General features: G+C 45.3%; 1 protein-coding gene across 1 annotated transcript in view; it reads right to left on the reverse strand.

Moving 5' to 3' along the window:
* Positions 1–14,136: 14,136 nt before the first annotated feature.
* The window catches only part of CNGB3 (cyclic nucleotide gated channel subunit beta 3), a 749,182-nt gene continuing 740,734 nt past the window's right edge, over positions 14,137–22,584 (reverse strand). Inside the window, exon 19 of the mRNA XM_069219226.1 lies at positions 14,137–19,089. Within this exon, the coding sequence (XP_069075327.1) occupies positions 18,760–19,089 (330 nt within the window). The 3' untranslated portion in view covers positions 14,137–18,759. The remainder of the gene's footprint in view (positions 19,090–22,584) is intronic.

The raw sequence follows: 22,584 nt of genomic DNA on the forward strand, positions 1-22,584 counted from the left end.
GGACTTAACAGTAAAAAATATGCCAATCATGGAGAATCAATTACGTACACATTTTAAACAGGAGCACTTGCACTATAGCACTGGTTAGCAGTGGTAAAGTGCCCAGAGTAACAAAAACAGTAAAATCAGAGTCCAGCACACATCAACAACCTGGGGAACAGAGGCAAAAAGTTAAGGGAGACCACGCCAAGGATGAAAAGTCTAACACCCTCCCAAAGGTCATTAATTCCTGTCTCGTCACCAAATGTGCCATGCTGAGTATGTTGGATTTCACTCTTACCCTATTGTTGAAACATAGTAAAGATCCGCTGGCCTGCTTCTCATATAGACCTATTGCCCTGTTAAACTTTGATGTTAAGATTTTCATCTTCATCCTAGTCACCTGACTGCATTCCTTCAGGCCGTTCTTGAAATCTGGTTGCCAATCGGGTTTCATCCGCAATCAATAACCTTTGACAATGTGCGCATGGCGGTAAACGTGATTGATGTAGCAGAATGCACCAGAACAACCACTCTCCTTCTCTTGCCTGATGTTGAGAAAGCTTTTGATTGAGTGGATTTGAGTTTTCTGTGTGCAGTCCTATCTTGGACAGGGCTGGGCCATCACATGATTTCGTACTTGTGGGCCAATTATATATCTCCAACCTCCTGGATCAGGGTCAATGGTGCCCTTTCCTAATCAGTACCATTTGGCAGAGGCACCAGACAGGGGTGCCCTTTGTCTCCACTAGTTTTTGCCCTCGCTGGATTGAATCAAATCCCGGGATAAAGGGACTCAAGATAGATGGTGTACAGTATAAATTGGCACTCTTTGCTGATGATGCTGTGTGTTTCCTCACTGAGACTTCACTCCTACAGTTACTAGACTAATTACATCGCTTCGAGGAAGCCGCAGGTTTTTGTATCAATTACACTAAGCCCACAGCCATAGGGATTGCTGATCCAACTCACAAGATTCACCATTTACTCTCTTCCTTTGGCCTGGCTTGGGGGGGGGGGGTTATCTCAGTGCGCTATCTGGGTATCCACCCTACCAACTCTGTCCATAAGCTTTATGATTATAACGTTCCACTGGTATTGGAGGTCTTACTTAAACACCTCTATCCCTGTGGCAAGATGGGGAAATACCTGCCACGCTGGGTGTATGTAATGCACACTCTGCCTCGTTGGATCACCCAAGAGACTATCCAGCAAGCCCAAAGGCAGCTACTGCAATTTGTGTGGTGTAACTTTACCCCTCTGCACACCAAGAACAACACTCAGAGATCGCTGGATGGTGGGCTCGGCTTCCCTGAAATAGAAAGCTATATACTTGCTGCCCAATTGCAATCCGCCCTGGATTGGCATCGCCCCCCCCTTACACAAAGCATTGGGTGCTCCTGAAGCAAGGATGCTTGGCCCTTCCACTAGAACACATCCTGTGGCTGAGACTTCGTGATCGTTATCCATTGCCCAAACCGCTTCATTATACTACCAGAACACTACTTCGGCAATTGGATAGGATCATCTGCAGTCGGGCTGCCACTACCTAGTCCTCCTTACTGTCTGCCTTAGTACATAATCTGGATTTTGTACTAGGCACTATTGACACCCCCTTTGCCAACTGGGATAGGCGGATTGCCCCATTTACTGGGTGATTTACATCACAATCGATCCATCTTAGATAGGTAAACCTGTAGACAACGCTTCCAACTGACTTCCTCAGATGAGTTCCACCTCATTGATTGTTATAATGGATCAACTTGCATGCTGTGAAAGTCAGTAGTAGTAGAACCAGGACTACTCTGAACACTTTTTTGCGCAGGGGTCTATTGCGAAAGGCATTACCCACCTGTACCTAGCTCTCTGTGAACTCTTCCAACCACAACAACATTCATACCAGTCACAGTGTGAACAGGACTTAGGCACGTCCATCCCCGATAAGACCTGGCAGTAGGTATGGGGGTGAGTGGCCAAGACCTCCATGTATTTACAACACAAGGCCAATTCCTATAAACTCCTCACAAGATGGTACTTTACTACGGTTAGGTTTCTTGCCATGGTTGGCACCTATGATCTCTGCTGGTGGGGCTGTGACTCTAACGGTACTTCCTTGCATATGTGACAGGAATGCATACATGTTAGGCGCTTTTGTACAGAGGTGCTTATGTTGATTTCTCAGATATGTTCACCAACCTTGTCAATCGACCCTTTAGTGCTTTTGTTGGGAGCAGCTGGAGAAGACTCGGCCTATCCGTATACTACCCACTGGGGCAAGTTACCCACCTTTTTCCTCTTAATGGCGAGGCTCACTTTAGCTCACAACTGGACGGGCCCTGTCCCTACCAGCCTTACTTTGTGGTGGACCAAGGTCTGGGACATGTATGCAATGTTCCGACTGACTGCTTTGGTTTTGGACACAATGAATACATTTGAACGTACCTGGTGACCCTTCAGGACACATATCAAGAGGGACAGGGCAAGTGCAAATCCTATCACAACTGTGCCTTCTACTTTGCAACAGGCTTGCATGGAGGGCTTCTCCACATCTGATAGTGAGCTGGAGTGATAGGGTTGACAAGTAGCTGCAATTTCCCCTGAAATTGATGGATATGCACATTGATGGCCCATTTGTTTGTCAGTTTGAATTTTTTGGATGTAATGCACTGCCCTAGGCACTTTTGTAGGGCTGTTGCCCCTTGCACCCATGTTTCTCTTTTGCTCCCTAACCTCCCCTTTCACTTTTGCGTTTCTTTTTTCTGCTCACTTAATCAATAATCCTATAAATAAAGGTTTTAAAAAAGTATGCATGTCTGCTGCTTCTGAGGTGACAAGCTTCTGGTGTTATTTTAGGTTACGCATGTAGATAACCAGTTATCAATGAAAGTTGAATTTACAATATTCTCATGCTTAATTTTATAGTTCGGGTTCCTGAGATATAAGGTTGTGCTCCTATTTGAGGTGTCCCCACGGCTGATTTGAGGCTGAGCTGGTAGTGCACCTGTGAGAAGTAAGCCCCTACACAATACCAACATTTCATTCCCTGCTTACCTTGAGGAAATAAAAAAATTTTGAGGATTGGGTTGCCTAGCATTAGAGTCTCTGCAATTCCCATATAAATCTACCCCAATGCCTTATCTGGATGATTTATTACTGAGAAGGCCACTTTGAGGTACAATCTTTTAGCATTTCCTGCGGTGGCGGTGGAGTCTGACCTAATCACCTTCTGTTGACTTTACATGTCCTAAGTTTTCAGAAACTAATTTGCCTTTGTTTTAAGTGTCAAATATAGCAATGGTTCTAATAATATTCGCATATCATTTTGTTTCAATATTTGTATAGCAGAAACCTCACTGAGAAGCAATGGACTGCTGAATAGGATTGACAAAGGTATGGAACAATACAATTGTTACAAGAGATGTACAACCAACAGTTAATGTTTTAGTGTTGTAGGGGCTAATACTCCTTGAAGAGATATGTCTTTAGTTTCTTCCATTTTTGCCAGATGATGATAAAAGTTCTGATGAGAGTGGAGTTATTGTTTCAGACCATTGGTGCATAGACGGAAAAGGCCTGCTTTCTTTGTTTTTCCTTCTTTCATCTTTTCATTTCTGTTGTGACAAGAATGTCTACTGCATGATAAATGGGCATGTGCCCCTTTCCTGAGTAACCTGACTGTATTTGAATCTGGTACCCTCACTTTTTCTGTGGCCCATCTAATGTGCTAACCTATTGTGTATGCTAATGCCTAGGGGCACCCATGATGATTCTGTGGTCCAGGACCCTCTTTCCTGATATGGGACTGTTGCATTACAGTATGCCTGGATTTTTACTTTTTGGATCACTCGGTTTTGAACTTTTTACTGTGGGTGAGTCTCTCTACCGGTGCCTCAACCATAGAAGTCGCATGACAAACAGACTGCACATGTTTAATTCCAGTGTCAGCCTTTTAGGACACAGCAAAGGTAAAGGGGACTTGACGGGTGTGCCCATGTGTGCGGGAGACTTCTGTTGTGGGCAGCCCAGTAACCACAAACAGGTAGCCTGGTGCAATGGGGACTCTGCAGGATTATATATTTACATGGGATAAGCCTTATAATCCTAGTTTACACTAATAGAGAAAGTCAGTGTGATTTACTGTTTTTGTCTATAGTTACACTTTATTATACACAAAGGGAAAGAACTGTCCTAGAGTGCAGTTTCCCTTCACTTTGGCTTGTAGACTAATGACGTCTTGAATTGGGGTGCATCTTGTGTGGGATAATCAATTATGTAACTTCCAAAATGATATCTGTACACTTTATGAGTTATCCACATTTTTCATATTTTTCTGTTTCAACTCAGGATCCGATCCCAGGCCTTTTGTCACCCTGCTGTGCCCAGTTAAGTAAATGTTTCTTCAACAGCAAGAACAAAGGCCTCCACACAGAAAGGGAGCAATTAACAGTACTTCACCCAGCTCCTCAGGAGGAAAGGGGGTGAGGAGGAATGTTCTGCATTAATCACTCTGCTGTCACACTGTACCAGGGAAGGGCCTACAAGCCTTCTGAACAAAGAGGAGAGCTCAGACAACTGGAGCCAACCTACGAAAGGGTTCCCTTTGAACTTTCAGTGTGCAAGCCCCTGGCAGTAATGTCAGCGAGGTGCAGAGCTGAGACCCCAGGAGCAGATGTGACCTGTTGTCCAGGACAATGCCATTTTGAACTGTCACAGCATGTGGTGCAGGAGGGTTAAGACAGAGGTGGAGAGATGAGTTGTCACCCTAGGATGGGCCAGGGGAGCCTGACTTCTGGAACCTTCCTCGCCCCTTTAAAAGCTGTTGCACAATGGGGAGACTCTTTCTTGCCTGTGGATTTTTCTGCTTTTCACTGCTGGATACTGTGACCGCCATGGAGATATGAAAGGAGGAACCTCCTGATCCCCACTCAGGACTAAGGACTCAGCCTAGTTGACCCCAAGGCCAGAGGGTCACTTCTTTGGCCAGTGAGGCCAATCCCCTTATGCTCCATGAGGACCAGGTGAGAGAAAGCCTTTTGCTGTTTGCACCCACAAACCAAGATAAGGAGGAAAACAGATGCAAGGAGCCAGGAGAACCAGCTCCATGAGGACTGCACCACTTTGAAGGTGAGGAGGGTTGCTGCAACTGACCCTGGTGGCTAGAGCTCAGCAAGATGAGCCCAGGTTTGTTCAAATGAGCCCAACGGGGCCTGAGTTATGGCATTTAAAAATTTGGTGACCTTTCGTGCCATGGAGCATGTTGAGCTCTGCTGCCCATCCAGTAGATTCCCCCGCGTTGGTCCAGGGCCCAGAGGTCGGCACAAGGATGAATGTACAATGGCCCATGAGTGGGTTGTGTGTAGAGCGCTCTCCCCTCATCTTCTTATTTGCCCGCAGATCCCATCCCCCAGGAGTACTCCTCTTCTTGGGCCTGGGACCCACCCGACACCCGTATACTGTGAAAATGGAGAATGCTGGTAGGGGGAGTGCAGTCAGAAGACTGGAGGATTCTCCACCCTAACTTGTGTGGGGCTCAAAAACATCAGCCTCTCCAGGATTTACTTCATATTTTCAAAAACTTCTAATCCTAGAACATTTGCTCTGAAGCTAGGAGGGCTGCGCCCTCTAGGGGCTGTGTTTATGGTTACAGTCATTATGGCCTGAAAAGCCTAAAGGTGGTTAATCAAAATACGTGTCTCAAAGCGCCCTCTAAGGGCTAAGTGTATGGTTGCAATGCACTGTCATCACAATGTGATGTCCTCTAGTTGAAAATGTATAAAAATACACAAACACAGGTTTTACTCATTGTACATGCTTTATTGGTTGCTCATAATGGTGACACTGATCACTGTTTACACTGTATATGTGTTATTAGCATTAATAAGTGCATTCGTGCAGGATTATTCTTTTTGATAATTGCATTTAAGTACAAAATGCAGATTTTAGCATGTGGTTTATGGCTCTTGAAACTTGACAAATCCAATCTACTCACTTGATGTGTTTCTGTGACCCCTTTAGTGTGTCAAAGGTAATTATACAATGTCATATATATGGTACTTTACAGCTGCCTATGTACATATTTTTAAATTAACATGTAGTGTGTGTAATAAATGTACTTCTCCTATTTCTAAAGAAAAAGTACTGGCTGGACAATCACTTATTGAGTGTTGTTATTGCATGCCCATGAATGGTGATTACTAGCCCACACCACCTCCCGTGTGTAGGCCCTGGACTTCGGTGCCTCGTTACCCTGAGAGAGTCAAGCACAACTATGAGGTGCATGGTTCTCAGAAGGACTATTGTGGACCTATTACTTTTGCAGGACACAAACTAATAACCCAATTTCTTACATTGATCGTTATCCAAGTCTTGAGTTTTTGACATAAAGCAGTGTTTTCAGTGCACTACTTTTTAGGGAATTTTAGTGCTAAACAAACCACCTACTTTGTTTCAGGTGGAGGTCAATGCCCACAGGCCCCACTCATGAAAACGCTATGCTATATATGTGATAACAAGACCCTTGTGCTGACATCCTGTGCTTATGTCGAGTGAGGGTGTGTGAGGTGTGGTTGGTAGTAAGACTCTGTTTTGGCGAGAGTATGATTGCTGGAACTGACAGGATCCATTTTGGATTGCCCATGGTTTAACATAATATAATACAGTTTGTACGTTCCTGGTGCTGGAGGGAGGAGTACAGACTCTGAATTGTGAAAGAATGGAGACAGGGCTTTCCTTAGGATTGCTGAGATGAGCAAGGATGAGTCAGCAGAGCTTGCCTTTTTGTATTTCATTGGGTGCTAAATTAGGAACATTGATGATGACCAGGTGGTGTCTCTTTATACTCCATTGTGTTCATGTTTTACATACTCCTGCCTGAAGCCAGCATTGTCTCTACCTGCTGTGAGAATAATCACTTTGCAAAAACTCTGTCAGAAAAGGAAACTGCAGCCGGAAAAGGAAATTAGAACAAGCACCACCACAAAGTGCTTCCTGAATTTTAGGCGGTTGATCAACATCCCCTTTCTGGAAAATCATTATAAAGTTGGGATCAAAATCATTCCACTGTGTTCCAGTTGCATGCTCTTCTTGACCAAGGAAGGGAGTGCTCCTCTTTGAACTCCAAGATCTGATGTGACCTAGGGCTAGTGTACTCCTGAGAGCCAGTCTCCTAGCGGTAAGCGAACATCCCTTGAGCTCTGCACAACTCACTGCAGAGCTGTGAGTCTGTCCACTGCTTTGAAGCCTGCCTTCTCAGAGAGCAAAGTAGCCCTGTAGGAGGATAGACTGCCCAGGATGGGAAGCCCAGCCATCGTCCCAGAGTGAGAACGGCCCAGAAGGGTGGATTGCTACTGGGACTGTAGCTAGCACTGACCAAAGTTGTGCAGGGTCATCCAGCCTCCCTGCATAGTTGGTTTATGTGATGAACTGTGTGGTATACTGAAAATCCCTCTATGACAGTGTATCACCCGGCATCACTATGACGTGACAATCAAGACCTGTTCTGCTACTGCCCAACATGCGCTGTGAGTCCGGCATGGTCTGCCAATACTACCACAGTGTAAGACCCCCCCTATGGCCTGGAGTCTGGAAATACTGAAGACATGCACTTGCTACCTGCCATGCTGTTCATCCTCAATTGCAAGATCCAAGAAGCTGGTCCACTATTTGTGCTGATGATACATAACAAACTGATACACAAGTTACCAAGCAGAATCACTGTTGGCTTCTGAGTTCTCAAAGTCCACCCAACTAACCTTACTCCCTAGGAAGACTCCAGAACAACAGAGGCAAATGGCCCCAGCCTCCATCCTTGTGGCCCTGTAGTCCTGGCCTGTCCCCTGAAAGTGGTCTGACAGACTCCAGTCCGGCAAAGTTGTAGATCCAGGTGTTGCTGTGTCCTTCGGAGACGTCTAGTTTCTTGGCCAGGTAAGTTGGACTAGTGTTCCTGAATGCCTTGTAGAGGATGCAAATGATCCTGAAGATGATATATGAATGAAGTGGGAGCCAATATTTTTAATCCAGTGTTGAGGTGATATAGTCAAACATCTTCAAACCCTTGATGGGGGTGCTAAGGTGGTGTCTGAGAGGCAATGTGCTGCTCTTACGAAGGTGGGTGAGGACGAGGACTTGCACTTCTATTCTTAACTGCAGTCTGAAGGTAAGGTTTCACTTTATTCAGAAGGGAGTGCAGGTACTAAGCTGTCTGGGTTTTCATGACAATGTGTTTTTAATTGTGAGGTTTGGACATGGATTTGCATCATTTTTTTCATCTGGGAGGTGAAACCATGTAGGTTCATGCTGGAGTCCAGCTTGGAGCTGTTGTTGGTTGCTGGACATTCTATTCTGAATGGGTTTGCGGCATGATTGAATGTTGTTATCAGTGCTTTCACTCTTACTGATATAATATTTCCAGTGGATGAGTTCAGCATAAATGATGTGAAAACCATACAGTGACAGGAGGCTAGGAGAGATGTGTGTATAGGTAGTGAGCGTGGCAAAAGACAGATTTTGCTGTTGCCAGGACTCAGTGATAAGGAAGTGATGTTTTGGCTGAGGGAAGCGGTACAGAGGAATAAACAAACTCCCAGGACTGAGCCTTGTGGGATGGAACTTGTGGAGTTGAGAGAGTGGAGAGTGAGGAATCCAAAGTCTGAGATTCCAAAATTCTGTAATATTTTGGGATGACCCACAGTTTCAAATACAGCAAAGAGATACGATGTATGAGATTGGAGGAGAAGTTATTGTGATGGCCAAAAACTATGAAGTTGGACATATCACAGAACACAGTTTCTGTTGAGTGCAGAAGAAGAAAGCCGTATTGAATGGGCGTAGAGCAGGCTAGGAGAAATGAGGAAGACAGTGAGGTTGTTAAATGCTATTTCACGATTTGTTTTTAGAAGAAATGTAACAGGGAAACAGGACTAGCTAGCAGATGCAGAACGGTCACCAATGTTTATTTCAATTGTGATATGACTACAGATGATTTAAAGAGAGGTGATTAAAGAGAGGTGCCTGGCAACATAGGACACGAGAGGAAAGAACCAGGGGAGTAGTGATTTCGGGACTGAAAAGGGAATGGGTGCTCCTCTTGGTGGAATTAAAAAGAGGATAATGCAAATCAATTAAAAGCAGGCCTTTAGCACTTAAATGTTCTCAAAGGCTATGGGTGATGTTTTAAATTTGATTATGAGTGATGGCAGGGTGATTGAGGAGTGTTCACCTTTGGTGTCTTCAGTCAAAGTGCTGGTTTGGTTTGAATGACATATGAAGTGTTCTGGGTTGCTGTCTAAAATGTTTCATAACATGATAAAAGGAGGATGAGCTAATAGTTGTTGTGGAGTACACTTTTTACACAACAGAAACAGGTGAAGTTAATTTCCATGTGAGTTTGTAGGAGAGGATCGTGTGGTTTTCAGTGATAAATCAGATTAATATGACACTAAATTGGTGGTAGTCTAGAGTGAGGATGAGTTCAGTAAGAATAATAAGTGGCCTAAAGGGCATTAGAAATGTCTACACGTCATGTAGTTCCTTGAAGGAAGAAACAGTGTTATATTATATGGCTACAATATGTGTGTTGAATGTATTAATAGTGAAGTGCTGCTCAAAGCATGACTGAGAGGAGGCAAGTCTTGAGGTGGGTGCAGTTCCATTTTCTTGAGGAGCAGGCCCTCTCCTCAAACATTTTAATGGTTGTGAGATATTTGGGAGAGTACTGTTACGACTCTATCGTCCCATTTCTAGGGGGCGCTGTAAGGGGACTGTCAGAAGCCTGGGAATCACCTTAAACACTTATCTAGAGTCCCTTGCTGACTCCTGTTTGTTTCTCCTTTCACCATGGTACACTTGTGTAGGACTACATTTGCTTCTTGGGACTGCAAATCCCATAATGCACAGCCTGGTAGTCAGGAAAGCCCGGATTCTGTTTCCCATTGTTTTCTATGGGAGAAATCCAGTTGCTCCATTTCACCGGATCCTCTCCTCCAGGACTTGCAAGTGTCTGAAACTACACACACCTGAGACCTCTCCTGTGCAGCCCAGCTTGGAACTGCTTAAAAGCAGCCATTTCCTCAAAATCCTTGTCGTGCATCGGAGTTCGATTCCTTTGTGTTACTGACCCCTTGTTGGATGGTGTTCCAGTTTTGTTCCTGTGCTGTTACAGCTTGATCCTGTTTCCTGTTTCTCTGCCCTGTTCCTGATTGTTCCAGCCAGAGTCTGCTCCCTACTTCTTAGCCTTGTACCTGTTTGTTTCTTCCAGAGCCTGCTCCCTGTTTCTCTGCCCTGCTCCTGCCTTGTTTCAGCCTGAACCTGCTCTCTGTTTCCCAGTCCTGTTTACTACTCATTCCAACTCCCTGTATTCCAGTCCTGTCCTTGCCTGTTCCAGCCAGAGCCTGCTCTCAGTTTCCTAGTCCTATCTCTGTTTGTTCCAGCCAGAAGTTAGCGCCCTTTTTTTTAAGTCCTAGTCCTGCCTTTACTTCAGCCTGAGCCTGTTCCTAGTTCTTGCCTCTGCCTCTTAGTTTGTTCCCTTCTGTTTCTGTTTCTTCTTGGTTCTTTGTGTCTGGTAAGTGTTCTATCAGTCTTCACCAGTGTATAAGTGTCCTCCTTTGTACTGGGGTTGGCTCCTGGTTTCCAGGAGGCAATTCCAGCCCACATCCTTGTCCAGTGTTATACGTTGTCTTTCGTGCCTAACAGTGACAGTGTCCTATTGCTGTTTTCTCAGGAATCGCCACTGTGTTTCCAGCTGGACCCACAAGAGCGTGTCTTGTGTATGTATGTACTTTCCTTGTCTGTGCTCTAGGGTCCAGAGACCGAATCACTTCTGCTGCCTCCTTTCTATGGGGCAGGCAGGGTGACTATCTGTAAGAGCAAACTGCACAGAGGCATTGAGATTCCCTGTCACTGTGGGAGGTTCTGCGCCCAACTCTGTGTACAACCCCAGCGTGTTTGTCCACTAGTAATCCGTTTCCTATTTGTTCACACAAGGGTTGCTCTGCTTTTACTTTCCTGTTTCCTGTGTATGTCCATAGCTGTCCTTTCCGTGTATGCCTTTAGCTGCTCTTCTGTCCCAGTACACTACCTCTTTAGGATATTCGGTGACCTCAAGGGGTGTCCCAACCAGAGTCCTGATCAGACCCGCCCGAAACCGTGACAAGTACAGTGAGGTCAGTAAGAAGAGATGACCTGGTTATTTATTGGTAATCTTCATTACTTTGAGCCCAGACCTTCCTATTCACTGTCCTTACAATCTAAGGTTTGCCTCATCAACCACACACAGTTTTCCTACTCTTGATAAGAATTAAAATTAAATACATGTATATCCCTCCTATACCCATCTCCAATCCTGAGCAAGCCCCACCCCTTCCTAATCCCTAGAAAGGAAGAGTTGCTGCAATTACAAACTGATCCAGGAACTTTTGTGATCACCAAAAATAAACAAGCATTTGCAATGCAATAGGTTTCGCATTTGTGAGAGTTAGAGCTATTAGCGTTGTAAATGACAATGTCTTTTACCTATGTGTTTTGGTTTTGAGTGTAGTGGATGTATGCCAGGTGCCACAGCAACCCTCTGAGGCTTGTCAATGCGGAGACAGGACACAACAAGGCTGCCATCTTTGGAGTGTTTTGCTTCATTCCTACAGACTGGCTGTGATAATATACACAGGAGTCCAGAGGGTGATGGGAAAGTGCTCTGTGGCTGTGACAGATATTCTGTGGGAGGTATTCGAGGCAGGGCCTCTTCAAACAGGAAGCAGTGCTATTCAGGTGCTGTTTTAGATGGCGCTTCCAGAAGTGGTATCTGCAAGGCCGCAGTAGCTCGGGGGGGGGGACTGTCAAAGCCATAACACCAGTGAATTCTGACAGGAGGAAGTGAAGGTGTTTGCTCCACTTTTGTGCCCTACAAAACGCTTCTTTCACTGTGGCACCTTTTTGTTAGCTTCTTTGCGCTACAGGGTTAGGAAAATGGCTGCCTCTACTAACTGAGCTCTATTTGAAGAGGCCCAATTTACATCCAAAGGCTAGATGTTTTTTGCTATCAATCTTTAGGCCGCGAAGTGCTTGGGCCTGGAGTTACAACTCCTTTTTCACCATTTTGGGGACAACACCTTTCACCATCTTCTTCCATAGAACTAACCTATGTGCTTGGTTGGTAAACTGCCAGAGGTTATCAAGAACATGTGCTATCACCTAGTGTTAAGCTCTACTCAAGTTACTTCGTTAATGCTCCCTCCACAGAGGTTATAGCGGAACGTGAATGTCACAGATTACAATCCTGACATAGCTTTTTCACTTCTTCATCTCTGTAGGGTCGATGCAAATGAATTATAGCGATTTTGTTAAGAATGGCACCTGCTATGCAGAGCTATGAAATGGCAGAACATGTATTACCAAGCATTATATAAAAAATGAGTAATTCCCAGACTGCCCCAACATGCACCAGACAAAGACTAGGGGAGAGGATGTGACGTACGAGCCAGAGCTGCTGACTTTGGAGCTGGGGAACATGGTTGGAGTCTCAGCGCCAGCCCGACATCCTGTGATTGTGGGCAAATCACTTAATCTCCTCTTGCTACTGAAAATGAATGTGTTCTTTTGTAATGTAACCGGTGCTCATGTAAAGCACTCTAATACTTTTTATCAAGTTTGCGCTTCATAAAACTGAAAAAAAAGAAAGCCCTCCAATACGTTCGTGTCAAGTTTGCGCTACATAAAACTGCAAAAAATAAATTAAAAAGACCCCACAGACATTGCAAGGAAACGGCAAGATGTCCGAAAACAAGGAAGCAGAAGAAACAACATATGTCCACGCAGCACCATGCAAAAGAGAAAAATAGTGTGCCACACTAAGTTACGTGGCCGTTCGTGCAATAATCCATGTAGCAGGGTCAGTCTCCATGACGGTAACAAACTAGCCTCAAGGCGGGCCAAAGATAGAGCATTTACCATCAGGATTTTTGGAAGGCAGCCCATGGAGCCAATGAAAGTGATGACCATGAGATGGGTGTTGTTAAAGCCCAGAGAATAGATTACAACATGTCGAGAAGAGCAGCACTTGCATGCTGCTATGCTCGACCTAAAAAATTAAAAGAGGACAAAACTTAGGACTGTAATGAAGGAGACATGCACTTAAAGTAATGAAGATTATTGGTAAGTAACTGGGTCATTACCTCCTTACCTGTCTTCCTCAACTCATTCCATACTACTTGAGGGAATTCCCAAGCCAAAAAGCTACCAAATGTGCCCACAATACTTGATTTAATAGAAAGGTCACATTTGAAAATAAATATCAGACGTTCCCATACATGGCTTTTTCACGCATGCCTTTACCCCGCTGGCATTACAACGCATGGACGTTTACAATGTGTTGTAATACCACACTGGGCTTTACCACACCCCTAAACCCCTTTTTTAAATGTGTTTTTCTTTTTTTTCCTCTTTTGGGGGGTAGCCCTCACTAACTCACCCCTTTTTATACCACTTACCTCCTTTTACCTCTTTCTGCCCTGAATCCTAAAAACCTCTTAACTCCCTTTACCTGTTCTAATACTTGAAACCTAAAAACCCTTACCTCCCTTTACCTCTACCTGTCCCTGAAACTTAAAAGACCCTTACCCCTTTTACCTGTACCTCAGCCTGCCTCTGAACCCCCAAAGCCCCTTACCTCGACCCATCCCTGAACTCTAAAAATCCCTACCACTTTTTCCACTACTCACCCATCTAAAAATCCTTAACTTCCTTTACTTACCCACCATTGAACCCTAAAAACTAATGACCTCCCTTTGCCTCTACCTGCCCCTGATCCTTAAAAAGCCCTTACCTCCTTTACCATCTACCCACTCCTGAATCCTAAAAACCCTTACCTCTCTTTACCACTAGCAACCCATGAACCCTAAATCTCCTTACTTCCTTTTACCTTTACTCACCCCCTAAAAGCACATGTACTACATCATCATCCCTGAACCCTAAAATCCCATTTAGAACCCCCAACACCATGGACCATAAACAATCCCATATCCCTGAACCACCTTTTTTTAAATGATAAAAGTATGACATTAAAAAGAAACCTGTGTGGTGAAGTACCAAAAAAGCATGTGTGATACTTATTTGTTTGCTAATGTCCCACGGGACAATAACTGCATACCTTGAAAACACAATGGCAGAAAGAAATAACTGAATTTTTATTGATTTAAAAAAAGAAATAAAACATGTTTACTCCGGTACAACAGACTTCAAAACTGAGGATCCAAAATTCAAGATAGCGCCCCCCACACACTTTTTAACATACAATGAACCACAAAAGTATGCAGAGATGCCCACATTGTAGAATTACAAATATCCCTAATGGAATCCCCACCAAAAGTTACCAAGTAAGACCCTACACCGGTGGTGGCAAATTTACACCTGATGACTGATACAAGTTTGATCTGTTTACCTAAAAAGGCAGTGGGTAGGATTGTGTCCCTGACAAGGCAAACTAAAAGTGACAAACAAAAAATCCTCTTTCATAAAGAAGAGTGTGCTTTCTAAACTTTCAGAAGTAGCTCATGAGTGTGCATCTGAGCAGCGAAAAGGGAAAAAAAAGACAGAAGTACTGTTTATTTGGACATATGGAAATCCAGTGAAATGTTAGAAGTAAATAACAGAGTCAGACATAGGACATCCTTGTCTAGAAAAATATTAAGGTATGAAGGAGTACATCACAATGATTTTCTTATCTTAAGTGATGACCAGAGCACTTGACCACTAGAAAAAAACTAATTTGTGAGAAATTTCAAGTTAACTTTGTCTACGGGCTCCAAGCGATCCTTCTGCAGAGCCTGGAAGATCAAGGGTAGGTCCCAACGAGGGACTGGAGAATGGACAACCATTCCTTTAAGGGAAAGGGCCTTAAGGAGTCTAGTAGCTAAGTCAGCTATTCATTGGCGTTCTTGATCCCAAAAAGCCCTAACCACAACCCACCGAACTCTGATTGTGGAAACTTCTAGACATACGTAAAAGGAAGTAATCTCTTAGAAATATCTCAAATGTTGATTGACTCATGGAGAGCACCCTGCCATCGTTTTAAGGCGAACCATGGCTTAAAACAATGCTAATGTTGATTATAAAGTTTCAACGTTTGTCATCTGCTGGACTGAGAAATAGAGATGGCTATTTCTTCTGAACACCCTCTGCTGCTGCAATCTCGTCATCCCATCATCCCATGCTCAAGACCGTTCAAGCATTTTTTAATTTACTTTAAGCCAATTTGCAGAGCAGCTAAACTGTCGTGCAACATGTGAAAACAATTGACAAAGCTTATAAATTTTGCATAGGTGAAACCTAATGGCTTTACCAATCCTTCTTTTTTGTGAGACGGAAAAGCTGCATAATATATGTTTCTTTTCCTATAAAGCCATGGGGGTGAGGTTTTGAAGCTGAGGATGTAGCCACATTAAAGCTCCTCTGTAGACTACATTATGGTGATGCAGATATTTCAGAAGGTTCATCGCTAGTATGCACGCATTTACTTATATAGCAGTTTGCAGTGTTGAAGTAGCCTCTGCTACACGTACTGCTACTCAAGCTAGAGGCAAGCTGAAACACAGCTCTCTGGTAGGGGCGGAGCCTGCAGAGCTTCTTGTGAAAGTAGAGCTGAAACATAAAGCTCAATACTGCAGAAACCGGGAGGTGTCCAGAATAGACACAATGCACCAGCAATACGTGTATTCAGGAGAACGATAAATATTGTAGATCAGTGGCAGGGCATACTACTCAGAGGAAGAAGCAGGGTATTTGGACCAAAACTTGGACTAGGAACACCTGCAATTCATAAGAGTATGGGCTGAATGTTTGTAAGGAAACAACAAAAACAAAGCAGTGGCTTAACCAATTAAGCAGCTTATTCATTTGCCAAATAATTTAAACAAGCTATTGTAGAGACTGCTTCCAGGGCTAGCCAACTAAATTAGTGGTTTATCAGTATTTGTGAGTTCTGTGCGTAAGCAACATGGCTTTCATTTGGAGCCGAAAGTTGAGCTGTATCCTTTTCGAGTGCCCAAGCTAGTCATTTATGTTTTTAACGGGAAATAGTCTGGCCTCAATTGGAGGTTGTGGCATAATGATCACAGGAGCCGACTTTGAATCTGGGGAACTGGGTTTGAGTCTCGGTATCGGCTCAGCATGCTATGATTTGGGGCAAACACTTAGGGGCTCATTAAAACCCTGGCGGTACAAGACCGCCAGGGCTGTAATGACGGAAGCATCGCCAACAGGCTGGCGGTGCTTCTCAGGTCATTACGACCGCGGCGGAAGCACCGTAGTCGCACCGCCGGGGCCGGCGGTTTTCTGCCACAATGGCCCCAGCGGTAGTAATCCGCCAGGGCAGCGCTGCTAGCAGCACTGCCCAGGGGATTACGAGTCCCCCTACCGCCAGCCTTTTCCTGGCGGTTTGAACTGCCAGGAAAAGGCTGGCGGTACGGGGAGTTGCAGGCCCCTGGGGGCCCCTGCACTAGCCATGCCACTGGCATGGGCAGTGCAGGGGCCCCCTGACAGGGCCCCGGGCAGCTTTTCACTGTCTGCATAGCAGACAGTAAAAAGCGCGACGGGTGCAACTGCACCCATCGCACGGCCGCAACACCGCCGGCTCCATTTGGAGCCGGCTCCTGTGTTGCAGTCGAGATCCCCCCCTGGACCTCCAGCGGGGATCTCCAAATGGCCGTGGCGGGTGTGGCCGCATTGGCGGCCGCCCGGTGGTCCTATCTTGGCGGGCCACTGGTCGTAATGAGGCCCTTAATCTCTCCCTGTCTGAATACAAATGGTGGTCATATAAAGTGCTCCGTTAACTATGGAGAGGGGAAACAAAAGTAAAAAAAATTAAAATAGTACCCCTGAAGTGCGCATGGCCAGTGGAACAACACCAACCAGCAGCCACTGACCGGCGTCTGGAAGGGGTACTTTGTGCAAGCTCCAGGGATCTGCCGACGCTGAGAAAAGAAGACAGGAATCACGTTGGAAGTGGCTGCTAACCAGTCAGAAGCAAGAAAAGGAGAGTGACTGGTGAAGCCAACAAATGGTAAGTATGTTTGGCCTGTGGGCAGGATGTAAGCCCATTTAAGATTTTTTTTAATGAAAAACAAAAGACTTTGCAAGCACAGTACAAGCACCATGCTGATGAAACCTAAAAAGTGAGGTTTTCTTTCCTGTTTAAATCGTTTCCAGGGAAGTAAAAAAACAACAAATGAGGCACTCTTGCTTCTTGCAAAACCACTATCATATTAGGGCTTTGGGTCTTGTAGTTGGTATAAACAACATGGCCCCAGATCTCCTTCTTGTGGAGGGAAAAATGTACCAGCATAAGCTCAGAATATCTTGACTGCCACACCCACGCCAAACGACATAGGGATCCTTAACGATTCATGGAAGGATGCTACTGGATATCACTCCGGAATCATAGTAAAGCTGACTGCTACTCCCCACAAGCTGTCTAAAGCCCAGCTGTGTGCCCAACGCCGGCTGATTCACATCAAGAGGATTGCTAAAGCATGTGTTAAGCAAATAAAAGAAAAGGGAAAATATGCGAACTTATCTGTAGCTAGGGAGTGTATCGACGGGTACAAGTAATAGGAAGTAAGGAGGGTGGGTGCTCCCTTTATAAGTAAAAGGAACAGGGTTTGTTGAGGCCGAGAGAACATTTATTTAAAATTAATCCTTAGCCAGGGGGAGGAAAATCTTGTTTGGTGGATGGGGCCACCCTCAAGTAGCGAGGACACACAAGAGGAAGACTGGTGAGGAGGTAATAGTGAAAGGGGGAGGAAGAGTATCGAAATGAGTATAGTGAATGGCCATTTAAGATCGTGAATTTGTGGTGTAGGAGGCAGAGAAGGATGATAGAATCAGGGATATTAGCAAAAGCATGATGCAAGATGATGTAATCAAAGCTAGCTCTTCTTACTGGCAAAAATGAAGGGGTAGTGTTCTTTTGCAGTTCAGTGATAGAAAAAGTATTTTGTCCACACTTTACCGGGTGCTGCAAGTGCAGCCCGATCACTTGATCCTGAGGCCACATTATTGTCTCATTCGACTACGGCTGTAGAGACGGTATGTAGGGTCAACTGTAGTGCCAGGTGTGGTTCTGCCTTCAGGAGGCCCTCTAATAAGAAGTGAGGCTGGTGCCACTGAGAGGCTGGCTCTCAGCAAGCGAGGCAGTGGTCATGTGGAGTGTGCATTTTCTGGTCATGGGGTGTGCTGCTTTGAGTTTGGGACATGGTGCTGGACCTTTGATCTGCTTCTGGTGCATTGCCCTTCACCGGTGTTGTGGTGTGGGTGCAGTCGGGGATGTGTGAGCATCAGCAGTGAAATCAGAACAGGAGCGTGGCAATTAGCTCCTGCAGGAGCTGCTGACTGGCAGTTTTCTTAGTGAAAGTCTGATGCATCTGATGAAGAGGCACTTCCAGTGATTTGCTGGACGCGTTTGACTGCTGGTGGCAGGAGCTGCAGGTAAGTGGTTGGCTCCTGTCTGCGTGTATATGCCGTTTCTGATTGCACCACACGGGCTGCAGCGCGTTGCATCACAGTATTGTGTTGTACCATGCAGGGTTGGGGGAGTCTAGTTGCTACACCAGAGTGCCCCATCCAACGAGGCAGGTACCCACAACATAGAGCAGCATTTCCACTGCAATATAGAAACCTAATTCAGAGTTGGAGCGCCGGGAAAAACTTCATTTTATGTGAGGTGAAAAAATACATTCTCCTTCCAGGAAGGCCGACTGCATAAATATGTATATAACTTTAGCAATTGAGCTGCATCTACTGTTTCCTCTTCCCTTCTTTGACTTCGACAGTGAGCACCTCACCCTCCCCTGCCGTTGTTGAAGGTGCCATGCTGATGATAAGCGATTTATTAGTTGTGCCTCTTAAAAGAACTGACTTCGCTGAAGTGGCTGCTCGAGTGCTGGGAGCTGGACTCTCATCCCGTTTCTCAATGTGGGTGCTTTGCGTGGCTATGGCCGGGTGCTCCGGACCCTTGCTTTCCGGCTGCTCAGCATCTTTCACTGTGTCATCCTTTTTGTTAGATTCTGATTGGTCGTTTTTCTTCACTACCTTCTCAGGGGTTCTTTCACTTTTTAAATTTTTTCCCTGGAAGAAATAATGGTATACCTATTAAAGTAGATAGCATTTGAAGTGATTTTACAAAATGAGGTGCTTAAACACGTGACTGGCATTTAGTTTCGACAAGGTTTGCACAATAACGTTAAAGCAGAGATCAAAACATGGTTACGAGTTTTAAAACAATCAGCTTATTTATACCAGTCACAGAGATAGAGAAACAAAGTTTCTCTTTAGGGGAATCGTAAAACATTAAACTGGGTGGGCCTAAAAAATATAGAAAAGTCTTACAATGATGTTAGTGTGACTTCTAGGAAGCTACTGCAGGTAACTACAGAAAAACAGAGGAAATCATGCAAAACCTGCACGTTATCTGTTTTGTATAGAATCTCTAAGATTGCCAATAAACTAAGAGGCAAAAATAGATTTAAAAAAAACAGACGTGACATCAAGATCATATCTCTCGACATAGGTGCCACTTACGTGTTCCTACAAACTGTTTAGCAGCCATTAGACCAATATCATGCAAAAAAAATAATGGCAGAGGATACATTTTGTGGTCATCAGGAGTACATTTGTGGTCCCATTGCTCCTATACATATTACACTCATGTACTCATGTTGTGTAAAAGACCCACTCCCCATCCAAAGTGGTAAAATAGCCCCATTCAAGTCGCAAAAAGGTAATTCAGGATGCCAAAGGCAAGGTCAGTAGTCTCACTGAGCCTACAGGGAAAGTCAGGGATTCTGGTGTACTGGCCTCAGTCACTGAATGGGTGGGTCCACTTATTATCTGTTCTAATATTAAATAAAGGCTGACTAGGTGCTAGATGAAGCGCAAACAAAGCAAATACCCAAGGGGTGCCAGACTTCAGGGAGCCACATCTCAAGCTGGCTACTGAGGATCAAGATTTTATTTTGGGAGAGGTACCCACAGACCTGGGAGCACTTACAGGACCCACTGGTCGGTTGCTTTGAAGTAGGAATAGTCATTATTGGCCAGTGGTGATCACGGCTTAAACCTATATGACTCTGGTACACTTAACATCAGAGAGACTGTTCGTTTACACAGTGAAGGTGACTGGTTGTAATCAATGGACCACTATCTTAAGAGCTTGTATGATAAGGAAAAATCTTGTGTCCCTCCTCCCCCCCAAGTTCGGTATGTGGGCGGATAAGGACTCTCCTTGGGTACAGGGTGGAATGGGTATAAAGTACTAGAACTGAGTCTTGGAAATCCTCTCTGCAGCTTCTTGCCTTATGTAAGATCACGGTCCTTAGAATATTCTCCAGACATCAGACTCGATCCAGAACATCTTGAGCAGTATTGCTGCATGCAGGCAGGTGATGTTAATTAGCTCTAGGTTGGCCTTGTCCATGTTGGAAGTGATGTCCTTGTGCTCATATAAGCCCCGCCCCCATGCACTGACATCAGTTTCTTTTAATCCCTGCCAAGGCGTGGATCGGGTGAGCTACCTTGGTCATTTTTTTACCATCTTTTTAAAAACTTTTTTTCGACTAATTTTAAACTATTTTTCCCAGTGTGCTAGGGAAATGTTCCTTATGAAGCCTACAGGGTTTAAGCCTTGCAAGGAATATCACAAGCAGATGTGTGTGCCTGATCCCCACTTTTTTTGTCTTTGATGCCTGGGGTCAATTCATGATTCGAATGCCTGCGCCAAGTGCAATTGGATGCAACCCATGTGATTAGCGAGCAGGCGATGAAGCTCATGGAGGTGCGGCAGAAGAAGGCTCCTCACTGTTCTCAGTCACGGTCCTGTTCTTGGGACAGGTCTTGGGCCTTTGTCAGAGCGGTTCCTGCAGAAGGTGGTCTTCACCCTTTGAGATCCCTTACTCTAAGTCAGATAAGTCCAAACAAGCACAAGAAAAAGAAGTCTAATCGTTCATCTGTTTCTCCGATCAAATATCATGCTTGTAGTCCCTGCTGCTGCATTCCACCTGCATAGCTTTAGTCAGAGGGGCACAACCCAGGGTATCTGAGTCACCAGAGGAGGTGCCCCAGCTGGGTTATTGGTCGGCAGGTCTGCCACCAACGTGAGCTGGTCCCTCTGGATCCACCCTTGGCTCTTCACCAACAGCAACACAGGTGCATTCTTCCACCCCTGCTCCCTCACTTATAGAGTCATCCCCAGCAAAAAGCCTATCATTCCCAATTCCAAGCTGATGTTGTTAATGCGCTCTACAGGCCCTGTCAAGTCTTGGACTTCCCACCGCTATATAGTCCCTTCCTCCATGAAGGGGGAGATGAGGAGGATGTGTTTCGTCCCATGCAGAAGGACCCTGATCCAGCTGAAAACTGGTACGAGCAGCTGGGTGATGCTTATGGTTTGGACACTTCCTAAGACTTTGGCCTGATTTTCCCTCTGAGCCCGATTTCGGAGGATGGTGCATCCTTTGCCACAGTGATACACAGGTCAGAGGAGGTCCTTGACCTACAACTGCCAGCACTCTAGGCCAAGATCAAAGTCTGACTGAGGTGCTTCTTTCAGGAGTGGGTACGGCTGTTGCTTTGCTCCCATTCTTCTGTGGGCCTGGTCCAAACCTTGCATAGGGGCTTCGGTGAACCCGAAGATTGCCTGATGCCATCATCCCTTCCCTGGAGACACAGCCTGACTTTCCCAGCACAACCCCTTGTTGTTCAGGCCTCAACATCTAAGGACAACCCAACCCAAAACCAACATCCTACCGAACAGGGAATCCAAGAGGCTGGGCACCTTTGGAAAGCAAATTTTTTCTTCTGCCAGTCTAGTCTTGCAGTCAGTGAACACCGCATGCCTCTAGGGCCATTGCCCAAAGGCATTGTGGGGCTCGGTTGCATAGTTGGTTTCCATCTCAAGAAGGGCTGCGTCATCATCAACCAAGCCTTTGTGGATAGCTGGGATGCAGCAAAGTTCGCCCTGAGGTATGGGCTGGACACAACAGACTCCCTAGGTAGAGCCATGGCTTTTATGGGTGGCGCTTCGTTGTCATGCCTGGTTGCAGTCCACTGGGTTCGAGGGGGATGTCCAAATATTTTTGATCAACATGGCCTTCGAGCTTCGTCACCTTCAGGTCAGTCAAGCTTTATCCATCTGTCCGGTCTCATTAACAGGTTGTTGTGCTCCCTTTCAACCTCACCAGTGCCCGTGGATGTTCATAAAAGTGATGGCAGTGGTTGCAGCTTGTCTTCCCAAGTTCAGGTTCCAGTCTTTTCCTACCTGAGTGACTGGTTACTCAAGGCAGGCATATTCCACCTCCAGGCTACGACAAACAACTTTGCACTCAATGTGGTCCACTATCAACATACCAGAGTCATGCTTGGCTCCTTCTCAGAAGATGCTTCCTTTCATCTGAGCCATTTTGGATAGTGCAGTTCTGTGTCTATCCTATGGAGCAGGGAGTCCAGGATACTTGTGCTATGATCCAGATGTTTCAGCCTCAATCCTGGATTTCAGTGAGACTGAATTTGAAGCTACTAGGTCTGATGGCCTCTTGCATCCTACTGCTTGTGAAGCACACCAGATGG

This window comes from Pleurodeles waltl, chromosome 2_2 (assembly GCF_031143425.1).
Source record: "Pleurodeles waltl isolate 20211129_DDA chromosome 2_2, aPleWal1.hap1.20221129, whole genome shotgun sequence".
NCBI lineage: Eukaryota > Metazoa > Chordata > Amphibia > Caudata > Salamandridae > Pleurodeles > Pleurodeles waltl.